The sequence below is a fragment of the Rhinoderma darwinii genome, assembly GCF_050947455.1.
Source record: "Rhinoderma darwinii isolate aRhiDar2 chromosome 2 unlocalized genomic scaffold, aRhiDar2.hap1 SUPER_2_unloc_37, whole genome shotgun sequence".
Taxonomy (NCBI): Eukaryota; Metazoa; Chordata; class Amphibia; order Anura; family Rhinodermatidae; genus Rhinoderma; species Rhinoderma darwinii.
The window spans coordinates 112,944-129,660 of NW_027461704.1; the positions used below are offsets into that span (position 1 = coordinate 112,944).

Sequence of the window (16,717 nt, forward strand, 5' to 3'; positions counted from 1 at the left end):
GGTAATGTATTGTGTATATGAGGTAATGTATTATATATATGAGGTAATGTATTGTATATATGAGGTAATGTATTGTATATGAGGTAATGTATTGTGTATATGAGGTAATGTATTGTATATATGAGGTAATGTATTGTATATGAGGTAATGTATTGTATATATGAGGTAATGTATTGTATATGAGGTAATGTATTGTATATATGAGGTAATGTATTGTATATATGAGGTAATGTATTGTATATATGAGGTAATGTATTGTATATGAGGTAATGTATTGTATATATGAGGTAATGTATTGTATATATGAGGTAATGTATTGTATATGAGGTAATGTATTGTATATATATGAGGTAATGTATTGTGTATGAGGTAATGTATTGTATATATGAGGTAATGTATTGTATATATGAGGTAATGTATTGTATATATGAGGTAATGTATTGTATATATGAGGTAATGTATTGTATATATGAGGTAATGTATTGTATATGAGGTAATGTATTGTATATGAGGTAATGTATTGTATATATGAGGTAATGTATTGTATATATGAGGTAATGTATTGTATATATGAGGTAATGTATTGTATATATGAGGTAATGTATTGTATATATGAGGTAATGTATTGTATTGTATATGAGGTAATGTATTGTATATATGAGGTAATGTATTGTATATGAGGTAATGTATTGATATATATGAGGTAATGTATTGTATATGAGGTAATGTATTGTATATATGAGGTAATGTATTGTATATGAGGTAATGTATTGTATATATGAGGTAATGTATTGTATATATGAGGTAATGTATTGTATATATGAGGTAATGTATTGTATATATGAGGTAATGTATTGTATATGAGGTAATGTATTGTATATATGAGGTAATGTATTGTATATATGAGGTAATGTATTGTATATGAGGTAATGTATTGTATATATGAGGTAATGTATTGTGTATATGAGGTAATGTATTGTATATATGAGGTAATGTATTGTATATATGAGGTAATGTATTGTATATATGAGGTAATGTATTGTATATGAGGTAATGTATTGTATATATGAGGTAATGTATTGTATATATGAGGTAATGTATTGTATATATGAGGTAATGTATTGTATATGAGGTAATGTATTGTATATATGAGGTAATGTATTGTATATATGAGGTAATGTATTGTATATATGAGGTAATGTATATATATATGAGGTAATGTATTGTATATATGAGGTAATGTATTGTATATATGGGGTAATGTATTGTATATGAGGTAATGTATTGTATATATGAGGTAATGTATTGTATATGAGGTAATGTATTGTATATGAGGTAATGTATTGTATATATGAGGTAATGTATTGTATATGAGGTAATGTATTGTATATGAGGTAATGTATTGTATATGAGGTAATGTATTGTATATGAGGTAATGTATTGTATATGAGGTAATGTATTGTGTATATGAGGTAATGTATTGTGTATATGAGGTAATGTATTATATATATGAGGTAATGTATTGTATATATGAGGTAATGTATTGTATATGAGGTAATGTATTGTATATATGAGGTAATGTATTGTATATATGAGGTAATGTATTGTATATATGAGGTAATGTATTGTATATATGAGGTAATGTATTGTATATATGAGGTAATGTATTGTATATGAGGTAATGTATTGTATATATGAGGTAATGTATTGTATATATGAGGTAATGTATTGTATATATGAGGTAATGTATTGTATATATGAGGTAATGTATTGTATATATGAGGTAATGTATTGTATATGAGGTAATGTATTGTATATATGAGGTAATGTATTGTATATATGAGGTAATGTATTGTATATGAGGTAATCTATTGTATATATGAGGTAATGTATTGTATATATGAGGTAATGTATTGTATATGAGGTAATGTATTGTATATATGAGGTAATGTATTGTATATGAGGTAATGTATTGTATATATATGAGGTAATGTATTGTATATATGAGGTAATGTATTGTATATATATGAGGTAATGTATTGTATATATGAGGTAATGTATTGTATATATGAGGTAATGTATTGTATATATGAGGTAATGTATTGTATATATGAGGTAATGTATTGTATATATGAGGTAATGTATTGTATATATGAGGTAATGTATTGTATATATGAGGTAATGTATTGTATATGAGGTAATGTATTGTATATATGAGGTAATGTATTGTATATATGAGGTAATGTATTGTATATATGAGGTAATGTATTGTATATATGAGGTAATGTATTGTATATATGAGGTAATGTATTGTATATATGAGGTAATGTATTGTATATGAGGTAATGTATTGTATATATGAGGTAATGTATTGTATATGAGGTAATGTATTGTATATATGAGGTAATGTATTGTATATGAGGTAATGTATTGTATATATGAGGTAATGTATTGTATATATGAGGTGATGTATTGTATATGAGGTAATGTATTGTATATATGAGGTAATGTATTGTATATATGAGGTAATGTATTGTGTATATGAGGTAATGTATTGTATATATGAGGTAATGTATTATATATATGAGGTAATGTATTGTATATATGAGGTAATGTATTGTATATATGAGGTAATGTATTGTATATATGAGGTAATGTATTGTATATATGAGGTAATGTATTGTATATATGAGGTAATGTATTGTATATGAGGTAATGTATTGTATATATGAGGTAATGTATTGTATATGAGGTAATGTATTGTATATATGAGGTAATGTATTGTATATGAGGTAATGTATTAATATATGAGGTAATGTATTGTATATATGAGGTAATGTATTGTATATGAGGTAATGTATTGTATATGAGGTAATGTATTGTATATATGAGGTAATGTATTGTATATGAGGTAATGTATTGTATATGAGGTAATGTATTGTATATATGAGGTAATGTATTGTGTATATGAGGTAATGTATTGTGTATATGAGGTAATGTATTATATATATGAGGTAATGTATTGTATATATGAGGTAATGTATTGTATATGAGGTAATGTATTGTATATATGAGGTAATGTATTGTATATATGAGGTAATGTATTGTATATATGAGGTAATGTATTGTATATATGAGGTAATGTATTATATATATGAGGTAATGTATTGTATATATGAGGTAATGTATTGTATATGAGGTAATGTATTGTATATATGAGGTAATGTATTGTATATATGAGGTAATGTATTGTATATATGAGGTAATGTATTGTATATATATGAGGTAATGTATTGTATATATATGAGGTAATGTATTGTATATATGAGGTAATGTATTGTATATGAGGTAATGTATTGTATATATGAGGTAATGTATTGTATATATGAGGTAATGTATTGTATATATGAGGTAATGTATTGTATATATGAGGTAATGTATTGTATATGAGGTAATGTATTGTGTATATGAGGTAATGTATTGTATATATGAGGGTAATGTATTGTATATATATGAGGTAATGTATTGTATATATGAGGTAATGTATTGTATATGAGGTAATGTATTGTATATATGAGGTAATGTATTGTATATATGAGGTAATGTATTGTATATATGAGGTAATGTATTGTATATATGAGGTAATGTATTGTATATATGAGGTAATGTATTGTATATATGAGGTAATGTATTGTATATATGAGGTAATGTATTGTATATATATGAGGTAATGTATTGTATATATGAGGTAATGTATTGTATATATGAGGTAATGTATTGTATATATGAGGTAATGTATTGTATATGAGGTAATGTATTGTATATATGAGGTAATGTATTGTATATATGAGGTGATGTATTGTATATGAGGTAATGTATTGTATATATGAGGTAATGTATTGTATATATGAGGTAATGTATTGTGTATATGAGGTAATGTATTGTATATATGAGGTAATGTATTATATATATGAGGTAATGTATTGTATATATGAGGTAATGTATTGTATATATGAGGTAATGTATTGTATATATGAGGTAATGTATTGTATATATGAGGTAATGTATTGTATATATGAGGTAATGTATTGTATATGAGGTAATGTATTGTATATATGAGGTAATGTATTGTATATGAGGTAATGTAATGTAATATATGAGGTAATGTATTGTATATATGAGGTAATGTATTGTATATGAGGTAATGTATTGTATATATGAGGTAATGTATTGTATATATGAGGTAATGTATTGTATATATGAGGTAATGTATTGTATATATGAGGTAATGTATTATATATATGAGGTAATGTATTGTATATATGAGGTAATGTATTGTATATATGAGGTAATGTATTGTATATATGAGGTAATGTATTGTATATATGAGGTAATGTATTGTATATATGAGGTAATGTATTGTATATGAGGTAATGTATTGTATATATGAGGTAATGTATTGTATATATGAGGTAATGTATTGTATATATGAGGTAATGTATTGTATATATGAGGTAATGTATTATATATATGAGGTAATGTATTGTATATATGAGGTAATGTATTGTATATATGAGGTAATGTATTGTATATATGAGGTAATGTATTGTATATGAGGTAATGTATTGTATATGAGGTAATGTATTATATATATGAGGTAATGTATTGTATATATGAGGTAATGTATTGTATATATGAGGTAATGTATTGTATATATGAGGTAATGTATTGTATATATGAGGTAATGTATTGTATATATGAGGTAATGTATTGTATATATGAGGTAATGTATTGTATATATGAGGTAATGTATTGTATATGAGGTAATGTATTGTGTATATGAGGTAATGTATTGTGTATATGAGGTAATGTATTGTATATATGAGGTAATGTATTGTATATATGAGGTAATGTATTGTATATGAGGTAATGTATTGTATATATGAGGTAATGTATTATATATATGAGGTAATGTATTGTATATATGAGGTAATGTATTGTATATATGAGGTAATGTATTGTATATGAGGTAATGTATTGTATATATGAGGTAATGTATTGTATATATGAGGTAATGTATTGTATATGAGGTAATGTAATTGTATATGAGGTAATGTATTGTATATATGAGGTAATGTATTGTATATATGAGGTAATGTATTGTATATATGAGGTAATGTATTGTATATATGAGGTAATGTATTATATATATGAGGTAATGTATTGTATATATGAGGTACATGTATTGTGTATATGAGGTAATGTATTGTATATATGAGGTAATGTATTGTATATGAGGTAATGTATTGTATATATGAGGTAATGTATTGTATATATGAGGTAATGTATTGTATATATGAGGTAATGTATTGTATATATGAGGTAATGTATTGTATATATGAGGTAATGTATTGTATATATGAGGTAATGTATTGTATATATGAGGTAATGTATTATATATATGAGGTAATGTATTATATATATGAGGTAATGTATTGTATATATGAGGTAATGTATTGTATATGAGGTAATGTATTGTATATATGAGGTAATGTATTATATATATGAGGTAATGTATTGTATATATGAGGTAATGTATTGTATATATGAGGTAATGTATTGTATATGAGGTAATGTATTGTATATGAGGTAATGTATTGTATATGAGGTAATGTATTGTGTATATGAGGTAATGTATTGTATATATGAGGTAATGTATTGTATATATGAGGTAATGTATTGTGTATATGAGGTAATGTATTGTATATATGAGGTAATGTATTGTATATATGAGGTAATGTATTGTATATATGAGGTAATGTATTGTATATATATGAGGTGATGTATTGTATATATGAGGTAATGTATTGTATATGAGGTAATGTATTGTATATGAGGTAATGTATTGTGTATATGAGGTAATGTATTGTATATATATGAGGTAATGTATTGTATATATGAGGTAATGTATTGTATATATGAGGTAATGTATTGTATATATGAGGTAATGTATTGTATATATGAGGTAATGTATTATATATATGAGGTAATGTATTGTATATGAGGTAATGTATTGTATATGAGGTAATGTATTGTATATGAGGTAATGTATTGTATATATGAGGTAATGTATTGTATATGAGGTAATGTATTGTATATATGAGGTAATGTATTGTATATATGAGGTAATGTATTGTGTATATGAGGTAATGTATTGTATATATGAGGTAATGTATTGTATATATGAGGTAATGTATTGTATATGAGGTAATGTATTGTATATGAGGTAATGTATTGTATATATGAGGTAATGTATTGTATATATGAGGTAATGTATTGTATATATGAGGTAATGTATTGTATATGAGGTAATGTATTGTATATATGAGGTAATGTATTGTATATATGAGGTAATGTATTGTATATATGAGGTAATGTATTGTATATATGAGGTAATGTATTGTATATGAGGTAATGTATTGTATATATGAGGTAATGTATTGTATATATGAGGTAATGTATTGTATATGAGGTAATGTATTGTATATATGAGGTAATGTATTGTATATATGAGGTAATGTATTGTATATATGAGGTAATGTATTGTATATATGAGGTAATGTATAGTATATATGAGGTAATGTATTGTGTATATGAGGTAATGTATTGTATATATGAGGTAATGTATTGTATATATGAGGTAATGTATTGTATATATGAGGTAATGTATTGTATATATGAGGTAATGTATTGTATATATGAGGTAATGTATTGTATATATGAGGTAATGTATTGTATATGAGGTAATGTATTGTATATGAGGTAATGTATTGTATATATGAGGTAATGTATTGTATATGAGGTAATGTATTGTATATATATGAGGTAATGTATTGTATATATGAGGTAATGTATTGTATATATGAGGTAATGTATTGTATATATGAGGTAATGTATTGTATATATGAGGTAATGTATTGTATATATGAGGTAATGTATTGTATATATGAGGTAATGTATTGTATATATGAGGTAATGTATTGTATATATGAGGTAATGTATTGTGTATGAGGTAATGTATTGTATATATGAGGTAATGTATTGTATATGAGGTAATGTATTGTATATATATGAGGTAATGTATTGTATATATGAGGTGATGTATTGTATATAAGGATTATTTCTATATTATCATTTCTCCTCCGGTTTCGGTCTCATCACTTTCTTTGTCTTCCGGCCGCCCTGTTATAACTGGTGACGTCACATCGTGGTCCCGGCTTCGGTTTCCTTGGTGATGAGGCCACGCCTCCCGCGGCGCTTACTGATGATGCTGAGCGTCGCTACGTAGTGACGTGTGGGGAGCGCGGGCACCGGGAGAAAACATGGCGGAGTATCTGGCGTCCATTTTCGGCACCGAAAAGGACAAGTGAGAAACATGGGGGTGGCGGGAAGAGTGGAATCACCGGGGAGAAGTATAGAGAGGGTCCGGGGCGAGAAAACATGAGGGGGGTCGGAGGATGCTGGGAGTTATAGTGAGTGGTACCCGGGAGTGTTGGATGCTGGGGGTTATAGTGAGTGATACATGGATAGTAGAGGATGCTGGGGGTTGTAGTAAGTGACACACGAGAGTAGAGGATGCTGGAGGTTGTAGTAAGTGATACCCGGGGAGTGGAGGATGCTGGGGCTTATAGTGAGTGATACCCGGGGAGTAGAGGATGCTGGGGCTTATAGTGAGTGATACCCGGGGAGTAGAGGATGCTGGAGGTTGTAGTAAGTGATACCCGGGGAGTGGAGGATGCTGGGGGTTATAGTGAGTGATACCCGGGGAGTAGAGGATGCTGGGGCTTATAGTGAGTGATACCCAGGGAGTAGAGGATGCTGGGGGTTATAGTGAGTGATACCCGGGGAGTAGAGGATGCTGGGGGTTATAGTGAGTGATACCCGGGGAGTGGAGGATGCTGGGGGTTATAGTGAGTGATACCCGGGGAGTAGAGGATACTGGGGCTTATAGTGAGTGATACCCGGGGAGTAGAGGATACTGGGGGTTATAGTGAGTGATACCCGGGGAGTGGAGGATGCTGGGGGTTATAGTAAGTGATACCCGGGGAGTAGAGGATGCTGGGGGTTATAGTAAGTGATACCCGGGGAGTAGAGGATGCTGGGGGTTATAGTGAGTGATACCCGGGGAGTAGAGGATGCTGGGGGTTATAGTGAGTGATACCTGGGGGGTGGAGGATGCTGGGGGTTATAGTGAGTGATACCCGGGGAGTAGAGGATACTGGGGCTTATAGTGAGTGATACCCGGGGAGTGGAGGATGCTGGGGGTTATAGTGAGTGATACCCGGGGAGTAGAGGATGCTGGAGGTTGTAGTAAGTGATACCCGGGGAGTGGAGGATGCTGGGGCTTATAGTGAGTGATACCCGGGGAGTAGAGGATGCTGGGGGTTATAGTGAGTGATACCCGGGGAGTAGAGGATGCTGGGGGTTATAGTGAGTGATACCCGGGGAGTGGAGGATGCTGGGGGTTATAGTGAGTGATACCCGGGGAGTAGAGGATGCTGGGGGTTATAGTGAGTGATACCCGGGGAGTAGAGGATGCTGGGGGTTATAGTGAGTGATACCCGGGGAGTAGAGGATGCTGGGGGTTATAGTGAGTGATACCCGGGGAGTAGAGGATGCTGGGGGTTATAGTGAGTGATACCCGGGGAGTGGAGGATGCTGGGGGTTATAGTGAGTGATACCCGGGGAGTAGAGGATACTGGGGCTTATAGTGAGTGATACCCGGGGAGTAGAGGATGCTGGGGGTTATAGTGAGTGATACCTGGGGAGTGGAGGATGCTGGGGGTTATAGTGAGTGATACCCGGGGAGTAGAGGATACTGGGGGTTATAGTGCGTAATACCTGGGGAGTAGAGGATGCTGGGGGTTATAGTGAGTGATACCCGGGGAGTAGAGGATACTGGGGGTTATAGTGCGTAATACCCGGGGAGTAGAGGATGCTGGGGGTTATAGTGAGTAATTTCCCGGGGAGTAGAGGATGCTGGGGGTTATAGTGAGTGATACCCGGGGAGTGGAGGATGCTGGGGGTTATAGTGAGTGATACCCGGGGAGTAGAGGATACTGGGGGTTATAGTGCGTAATACCCGGGGAGTAGAGGATGCTGGGGGTTATAGTGAGTGATACCCGGGGAGTAGAGGATACTGGGGGTTATAGTGCGTAATACCCGGGGAGTAGAGGATGATGGGGGTTATAGTGAGTAATACCCGGGGAGTGGAGGATGCTGGGGGTTATAGTGAGTAATACCCGGGGAGTGGAGGATGCTGGGGGTTATAGTGAGTGATACCCGGGGAGTAGAGGATGCTGGGGGTTATAGTGAGTGATACCCGGGGAGTAGAGGATGCTGGGAGTTATAGTGAGTGATACCCGGGGAGTAGAGGATGCTGGGGCTTATAGTGAGTGATACCCGGGGAGTGGAGGATGCTGGGGGTTATAGTGAGTGATACCCGGGGAGTGGAGGATGCTGGGGGTTATAGTGAGTGATACCCGGGGAGTGGAGGATGCTGGGGGTTATAGTGAGTAATACCCGGGGAGTAGAGGATGCTGGGGGTTATAGTGAGTGATACCCTGGGAGTAGAGGATGCTGGGGGTTATAGTGAGTGATACCCGGGGAGTGGAGGATGCTGGGGGTTATAGTGAGTGATACCCGGGGAGTGGAGGATGCTGGGGGTTATAGTGAGTAATACCCGGGGAGTAGAGGATGCTGGGGGTTATAGTGAGTGATACCCTGGGAGTAGAGGATGCTGGGGGTTATAGTGAGTGATACCCTGGGAGTAGAGGATGCTGGGGGTTATAGTGAGTGATACCCGGGGAGTAGAGGATGCTGGGGGTTATAGTGAGTAATACCCGTGGAGTAGAGGATGCTGGGGGTTATAGTGAGTGATACCCGGGGAGTAGAGGATGCTGGGGCTTATAGTGAGTGATACCCGGGGAGTAGAGGATGCTGGGGGTTATAGTGAGTAATACCCGGGGAGTAGAGGATGCTGGGGGTTATAGTGAGTAATTTCCCGGGGAGTAGAGGATGCTGGGGGTTATAGTGAGTAATACCCGGGGAGTAGAGGATGCTGGGGGTTATAGTGAGTGATACCCGGGGAGTAGAGGATGCTGGGGCTTATAGTGAGTGATACCCGGGGAGTAGAGGATACTGGGGGTTATAGTGAGTGATACCCGGGGAGTAGAGGATGCTGGGGGTTATAGTGAGTGATACCCGGGGAGTAGAGGATACTGGGGGTTATAGTGAGTGACACCCGGGGTGTAGAGGATGCTGGGGGTTATAGTGAGTGATACCCGGGGAGTGGAGGATGCTGGGGGTTATAGTGAGTGATACCCGGGGAGTAGAGGATGCTGGGGGTTATAGTGAGTGATACCCGGGGAGTGGAGGATGCTGGGGCTTATAGTGAGTTATACCCGGGGAGTAGAGGATACTGGGGGTTATAGTGAGTGATACCCAGGGAGTAGAGGATGCTGGGGTTATAGTGAGTGATACCCGGGGAGTGGAGGATGCTGGGGGTTATAGTGAGTGATACCCGGGGAGTGGAGGATGCTGGGGGTTATAGTGAGTAATACCCGTGGAGTAGAGGTTGCTGGGGGTTATAGTGAGTGATACCCGGGGAGTAGAGGATGCTGGGGCTTATAGTGAGTGATACCCGGGGAGTAGAGGATGCTGGGGGTTATAGTGAGTGATACCCGGGGAGTAGAGGATTCTGGGAGTTATAGTGAGTGATACCCGGGGAGTAGAGGATGCTGGGGGTTATAGTGAGTGATACCCGGGGAGTAGAGGATACTGGGGGTTATAGTGAGTGACACCCGGGGTGTAGAGGATGCTGGGGGTTATAGTGAGTGATACCCGGGGAGTGGAGGATGCTGGGGGTTATAGTGAGTGATACCCGGGGAGTAGAGGATGCTGGGGGTTATAGTGAGTGATACCCGGGGAGTGGAGGATGCTGGGGCTTATAGTGAGTTATACCCGGGGAGTAGAGGATACTGGGGGTTATAGTGAGTGATACCCAGGGAGTAGAGGATGCTGGGGTTATAGTGAGTGATACCCGGGGAGTAGAGGATGCTGGGGGTTATAGTGAGTGATACCCGGGGAGTGGAGGATGCTGGGGGTTATAGTGAGTAATACCCGTGGAGTAGAGGTTGCTGGGGGTTATAGTGAGTGATACCCGGGGAGTAGAGGATGCTGGGGCTTATAGTGAGTGATACCCGGGGAGTAGAGGATGCTGGGGGTTATAGTGAGTGATACCCGGGGAGTAGAGGATGCTGGGGGTTATAGTGAGTGATACCCGGGGAGTAGAGGATGCTGGGGGTTATAGTGAGTGATACCCGGGGAGTAGAGGATGCTGGGGCTTATAGTGAGTGATACCCGGGGAGTAGAGGATACTGGGGGTTATAGTGAGTGATACCCGGGGAGTAGAGGATGCTGGGGGTTATAGTGAGTGATACCCGGGGAGTAGAGGATGCTGGGGCTTATAGTGAGTGATACCCGGGGAGTAGAGGATGCTGGGGGTTATAGTGAGTGATACCCGGGGAGTAGAGGATACTGGGGGTTATAGTGAGTGATACCCGGGGAGTGGAGGATGCTGGGGGTTATAGTGAGTGATACCCGGGGAGTAGAGGATGCTGGGGTTTATAATGAGTGACACCTGGGAGCGGAGGCTGTTGGTGCTGTCTTGTCTCTCTGTTGGGGTCTATGATGGACTCGGGTATTAGGGGTGGTCTTGTAGACGTGGTGTTTTTGTGTTTGTCGCTGGTCTCCAGGATGAGATGTGATCTGATCCCGTCTGATCTAGTTTATTTTATTATCTGTGGAGGTCACATGGTGGCGCTCTCCTAGTATTAGAGGTCGGTTTTGTGGTTCTCTTAGTATTACAGGTGAGGTGGGGGTTGTGTCGGTATTACACGTGAGGAGGGGGTTGTGTCAGTATTACAGGTGAGGTGGGGGTTGTGTCGGTATTACAGGTGAGGAGGGGGTTGTGTCAGTATTACAGGTGAGGAGGGGGTTGTGTCAGTATTACACGTGAGGTGGGGGTTGTGTCAGTATTACAGGTGAGGTGGGGGTTGTGTCGGTATTACAGGTGAGGAGGGGGTTGTGTCAGTATTACAGGTGAGGAGGGGGTTGTGTCAGTATTACAGGTGAGGTGGGGGTTGTGTCAGTATTACAGGTGAGGTGGGGGTTGTGTCAGTATTACAGGTGAGGTGGGGGTTGTGTCAGTATTACAGGTGAGGAGGGGGTTGTGTCGGTATTACAGGTGAGGAGGGGGTTGTGTCAGTATTACAGGTGAGGTGGGGGTTGTGTCGGTATTACACGTGAGGAGGGGGTTGTGTCGGTATTACAGGTGAGGTGGGGGTTGTGTCGGTATTACAGGTGAGGTGGGGGTTGTGTCGGTATTACAGGTGAGGTGGGGGTTGTGTCAGTATTACAGGTGAGGTGGGGGTTGTGTCGGTATTACACGTGAGGAGGGGGTTGTGTCAGTATTACAGGTGAGGTGGGGGTTGTGTTGGTGTTGGTATTACAGGTGAGGTGGGGGTTGTGTCGGTATTACAGGTGAGGAGGGGGTTGTGTCGGTATTACAGGTGAGGAGGGGGTTGTGTCAGTATTACAGGTGAGGTGGGGGTTGTGTCAGTATTACAGGTGAGGAGGGGGTTGTGTCAGTATTACTGGTGAAGAGGGGGTTGTGTCAGTATTACAGGTGAGGTGGGGGTTGTGTCGGTATTACAGGTGAGGTGGGGGTTGTGTCGGTATTACAGGTGAGGAGGGGGTTGTGTCAGTATTACAGGTGAGGAGGGGGTTGTGTCAGTATTGCAGGTGAGGAGGGGGTTGTGTCGGTATTACAGGTGAGGTGGGGGTTGTGTCAATCTTGGTATTACAGGTGAGGTGGGGGTTGTGTCGGTATTACAGGTGAGGTGGGGGTTGTGTCGGTATTACAGGTGAGGTGGGGGTTGTGTCGGTATTACAGGTGAGGTGGGGGTTGTGTCAGTATTACAGGTGAGGTGGGGGTTGTGTCAGTATTACAGGTGAGGTGGGGGTTGTGTCAGTATTACAGGTGAGGAGGGGGTTGTGTCAGTATTACAGGTGAGGAGGGGGTTGTGTCAGTATTACAGGTGAGGAGGGGGTTGTGTCAGTGTTGGTATTACAGGTGAGGTGGGGGTTGTGTCAGTGTTGGTATTACAGGTGAGGTGGGGGTTGTGTCGGTATTACAGGTGAGGTGGGGGTTGTGTTGGTATTACAGGTGAGGTGGGGGTTGTGTCAGTATTACAGGTGAGGTGGGGGTTGTGTCAGTATTACAGGTGAGGGGGTTGTGTCAGTGTTGGTATTATAGGTGAGGTGGGGTTGTGTCGGTATTACAGGTGAGGTGGGGTTGTGTCGGTATTACAGGTGAGGAGGGGGTTGTGTCGGTATTACAGGTGAGGAGGGGGTTGTGTCGGTATTACAGGTGAGGAGGGGGTTGTGTTGGTATTACAGGTGAGGTGGGGGTTGTGTTGGTATTACAGGTGAGGAGGGGGTTGTGTTGGTATTACAGGTGAGGAGGGGGTTGTGTTGGTATTACAGGTGAGGAGGGGGTTGTGTCAGTGTTGGTATTACAGGTGAGGTGGGGGTTGTGTCAGTATTACAGGTGAGGTGGGGGTTGTGTTGGTATTACAGGTGAGGTGGGAGTTGTGTCGGTATTACAGGTGAGGTGGGGGTTGTGTTGGTATTACAGGTGAGGTGGGGGTTGTGTCGGTATTACAGGTGAGGTGGGGGTTGTGTCGGTATTACAGGTGAGGTGGGGGTTGTGTCGGTATTACAGGTGAGGTGGGGGTTGTGTCAGTATTACAGGTGAGGTGGGGGTTGTGTCAGTATTACAGGTGAGGTGGGGGTTGTGTCAGTATTACAGGTGAGGAGGGGGTTGTGTCAGTATTACAGGTGAGGAGGGGGTTGTGTCAGTATTACAGGTGAGGAGGGGGTTGTGTCAGTATTACAGGTGAGGAGGGGGTTGTGTCAGTGTTGGTATTACAGGTGAGGTGGGGGTTGTGTCAGTGTTGGTATTACAGGTGAGGTGGGGGTTGTGTCGGTATTACAGGTGAGGTGGGGGTTGTGTCAGTATTACAGGTGAGGTGGGGGTTGTGTCGGTATTACAGGTGAGGTGGGGGTTGTGTCAGTATTACAGGTGAGGTGGGGGTTGTGTCGGTATTACAGGTGAGGTGGGGGTTGTGTCGGTATTACAGGTGAGGTGGGGGTTGTGTCAGTATTACAGGTGAGGTGGGGGTTGTGTCAGTATTACAGGTGAGGTGGGGGTTGTGTTGGTATTACAGGTGAGGAGGGGGTTGTGTCAGTATTACAGGTGAGGAGGGGGTTGTGTCGGTATTACAGGTGAGGAGGGGGTTGTGTCGGTATTACAGGTGAGGAGGGGGTTGTGTCGGTATTACAGGTGAGGTGGGGGTTGTGTCAGTATTACAGGTTAGGTGGGGGTTGTGTTGGTATTACAGGTGAGGTGGGGATTGTGTCAGTATTACAGGTGAGGAGGGGGTTGTGTCAGTATTACAGGTGAGGAGGGGGTTGTGTCAGTGTTGGTATTTCAGGTGAGGTGGGGATTGTGTCAGTATTACAGGTGAGGAGGGGGTTGTGTCAGTATTACAGGTGAGGTGGGGGTTGTGTCAGTGTTGGTATTACAGGTGAGGTGGGGGTTGTGTCGGTATTACAGGTGAGGTGGGGGTTGTGTCAGTGTTGGTATTACAGGTGAGGTGGGGGTTGTGTCGGTATTACAGGTGAGGTGGGGGTTGTGTCGGTATTACAGGTGAGGTGGGGGTTGTGTCAGTATTACAGGTGAGGTGGGGATTGTGTCAGTATTACAGGTGAGGAGGGGGTTGTGTCAGTATTACAGGTGAGGTGGGGGTTGTGTTGGTGTTGGTATTTCAGGTGAGGTGGGGATTGTGTCAGTATTACAGGTGAGGAGGGGGTTGTGTCAGTATTACAGGTGAGGTGGGGGTTGTGTCAGTGTTGGTATTACAGGTGAGGTGGGGGTTGTGTCGGTATTACAGGTGAGGTGGCGGTTGTGTCAGTATTACAGGTGAGGAGGGGGTTGTGTCGGTGTTACAGGTGAGGTGGGGGTTGTGTCAGTGTTGGTATTACAGGTGAGGTGGGGGTTGTGTCGGTATTACAGGTGAGGTGGAGATTGTGTCAGTATTACAGGTGAGGAGGGGGTTGTGTCAGTATTACAGGTGAGGTGGGGGTTGTGTTGGTGTTGGTATTTCAGGTGAGGTGGGGATTGTGTCAGTATTACAGGTGAGGAGGGGGTTGTGTCAGTATTACAGGTGAGGTGGGGGTTGTGTCAGAGTTGGTATTACAGGTGAGGTGGGGGTTGTGTCGGTATTACAGGTGAGGTGGCGGTTGTGTCAGTATTACAGGTGAGGAGGGGGTTGTGTCGGTATTACAGGTGAGGTGGGGGTTGTGTCGGTGTTACAGGTGAGGTGGGGGTTGTGTCAGTGTTGGTATTACAGGTGAGGTGGGGGTTGTGTCGGTATTACAGGTGAGGTGGGGATTGTGTCAGTATTACAGGTGAGGAGGGGGTTGTGTCAGTATTACAGGTGAGGTGGGGGTTGTGTTGGTGTTGGTATTTCAGGTGAGGTGGGGATTGTGTCAGTATTACAGGTGAGGTGGGGGTTGTGTCAGTGTTACAGGTGAGGAGGGGGTTGTGTCGGTATTACAGGTGAGGTGGGGGTTGTGTCGGTATTACAGGTGAGGTGGGGGTTGTGTCGGTATTACAGGTGAGGTGGGGGTTGTGTCAGTATTACAGGTGAGGAGGGGGTTGTGTCAGTATTACAGGTGAGGTGGGGGTTGTGTTGGTGTTGGTATTTCAGGTGAGGTGGGGATTGTGTCAGTATTACAGGTGAGGAGGGGGTTGTGTCAGTATTACAGGTGAGGTGGGGGTTGTGTCAGTGTTGGTATTACAGGTGAGGTGGGGATTGTGTCAGTATTACAGGTGAGGAGGGGGTTGTGTCAGTATTACAGGTGAGGTGGGGGTTGTGTCAGTATTACAGGTGAGGTGGGGGTTGTGTCAGTATTACAGGTGAGGAGGGGGTTGTGTCAGTGTTGGTATTACAGGTGAGGTGGGGGTTGTGTCGGTATTACAGGTGAGGTGGCGGTTGTGTCAGTATTACAGGTGAGGAGGGGGTTGTGTCGGTGTTACAGGTGAGGTGGGGGTTGTGTCAGTGTTGGTATTACAGGTGAGGTGGGGGTTGTGTCGGTATTACAGGTGAGGTGGCGGTTGTGTCAGTATTACAGGTGAGGTGGGGGTTGTGTCAGTATTACAGGTGAGGTGGGGGTTGTGTCGGTGTTACAGGTGAGGTGGGGGTTGTGTCGGTATTACAGGTGAGGTGGGGGTTGTGTCGGTATTACAGGTGAGGAGGGGGTTGTGTCGGTATTACAGGTTAGGTGGGGGTTGTGTCAGTATTACAGGTGAGGTGGCGGTTGTGTCAGTATTACAGGTGAGGTGGGGGTTGTGTCAGTATTACAGGTGAGGTGGGGGTTGTGTCGGTGTTACAGGTGAGGTGGGGGTTGTGTCGGTGTTACAGGTGAGGTGGGGTTGTGTCGGTATTACAGGTGAGGTGGGGTTGTGTCGGTATTACAGGTGAGGTGGGGGTTGTGTCATTATTACAGGTGAGGTGGGGGTTGTGTTGGT

General features: G+C 40.9%; 1 protein-coding gene across 1 annotated transcript in view; it reads left to right on the forward strand.

Moving 5' to 3' along the window:
* Positions 1-7,286: 7,286 nt before the first annotated feature.
* The window catches only part of U2AF1 (U2 small nuclear RNA auxiliary factor 1), a 34,977-nt gene continuing 25,546 nt past the window's right edge, over positions 7,287-16,717 (forward strand). Inside the window, exon 1 of the mRNA XM_075847261.1 lies at positions 7,287-7,426. Within this exon, the coding sequence (XP_075703376.1) occupies positions 7,383-7,426 (44 nt within the window). The 5' untranslated portion in view covers positions 7,287-7,382. The remainder of the gene's footprint in view (positions 7,427-16,717) is intronic.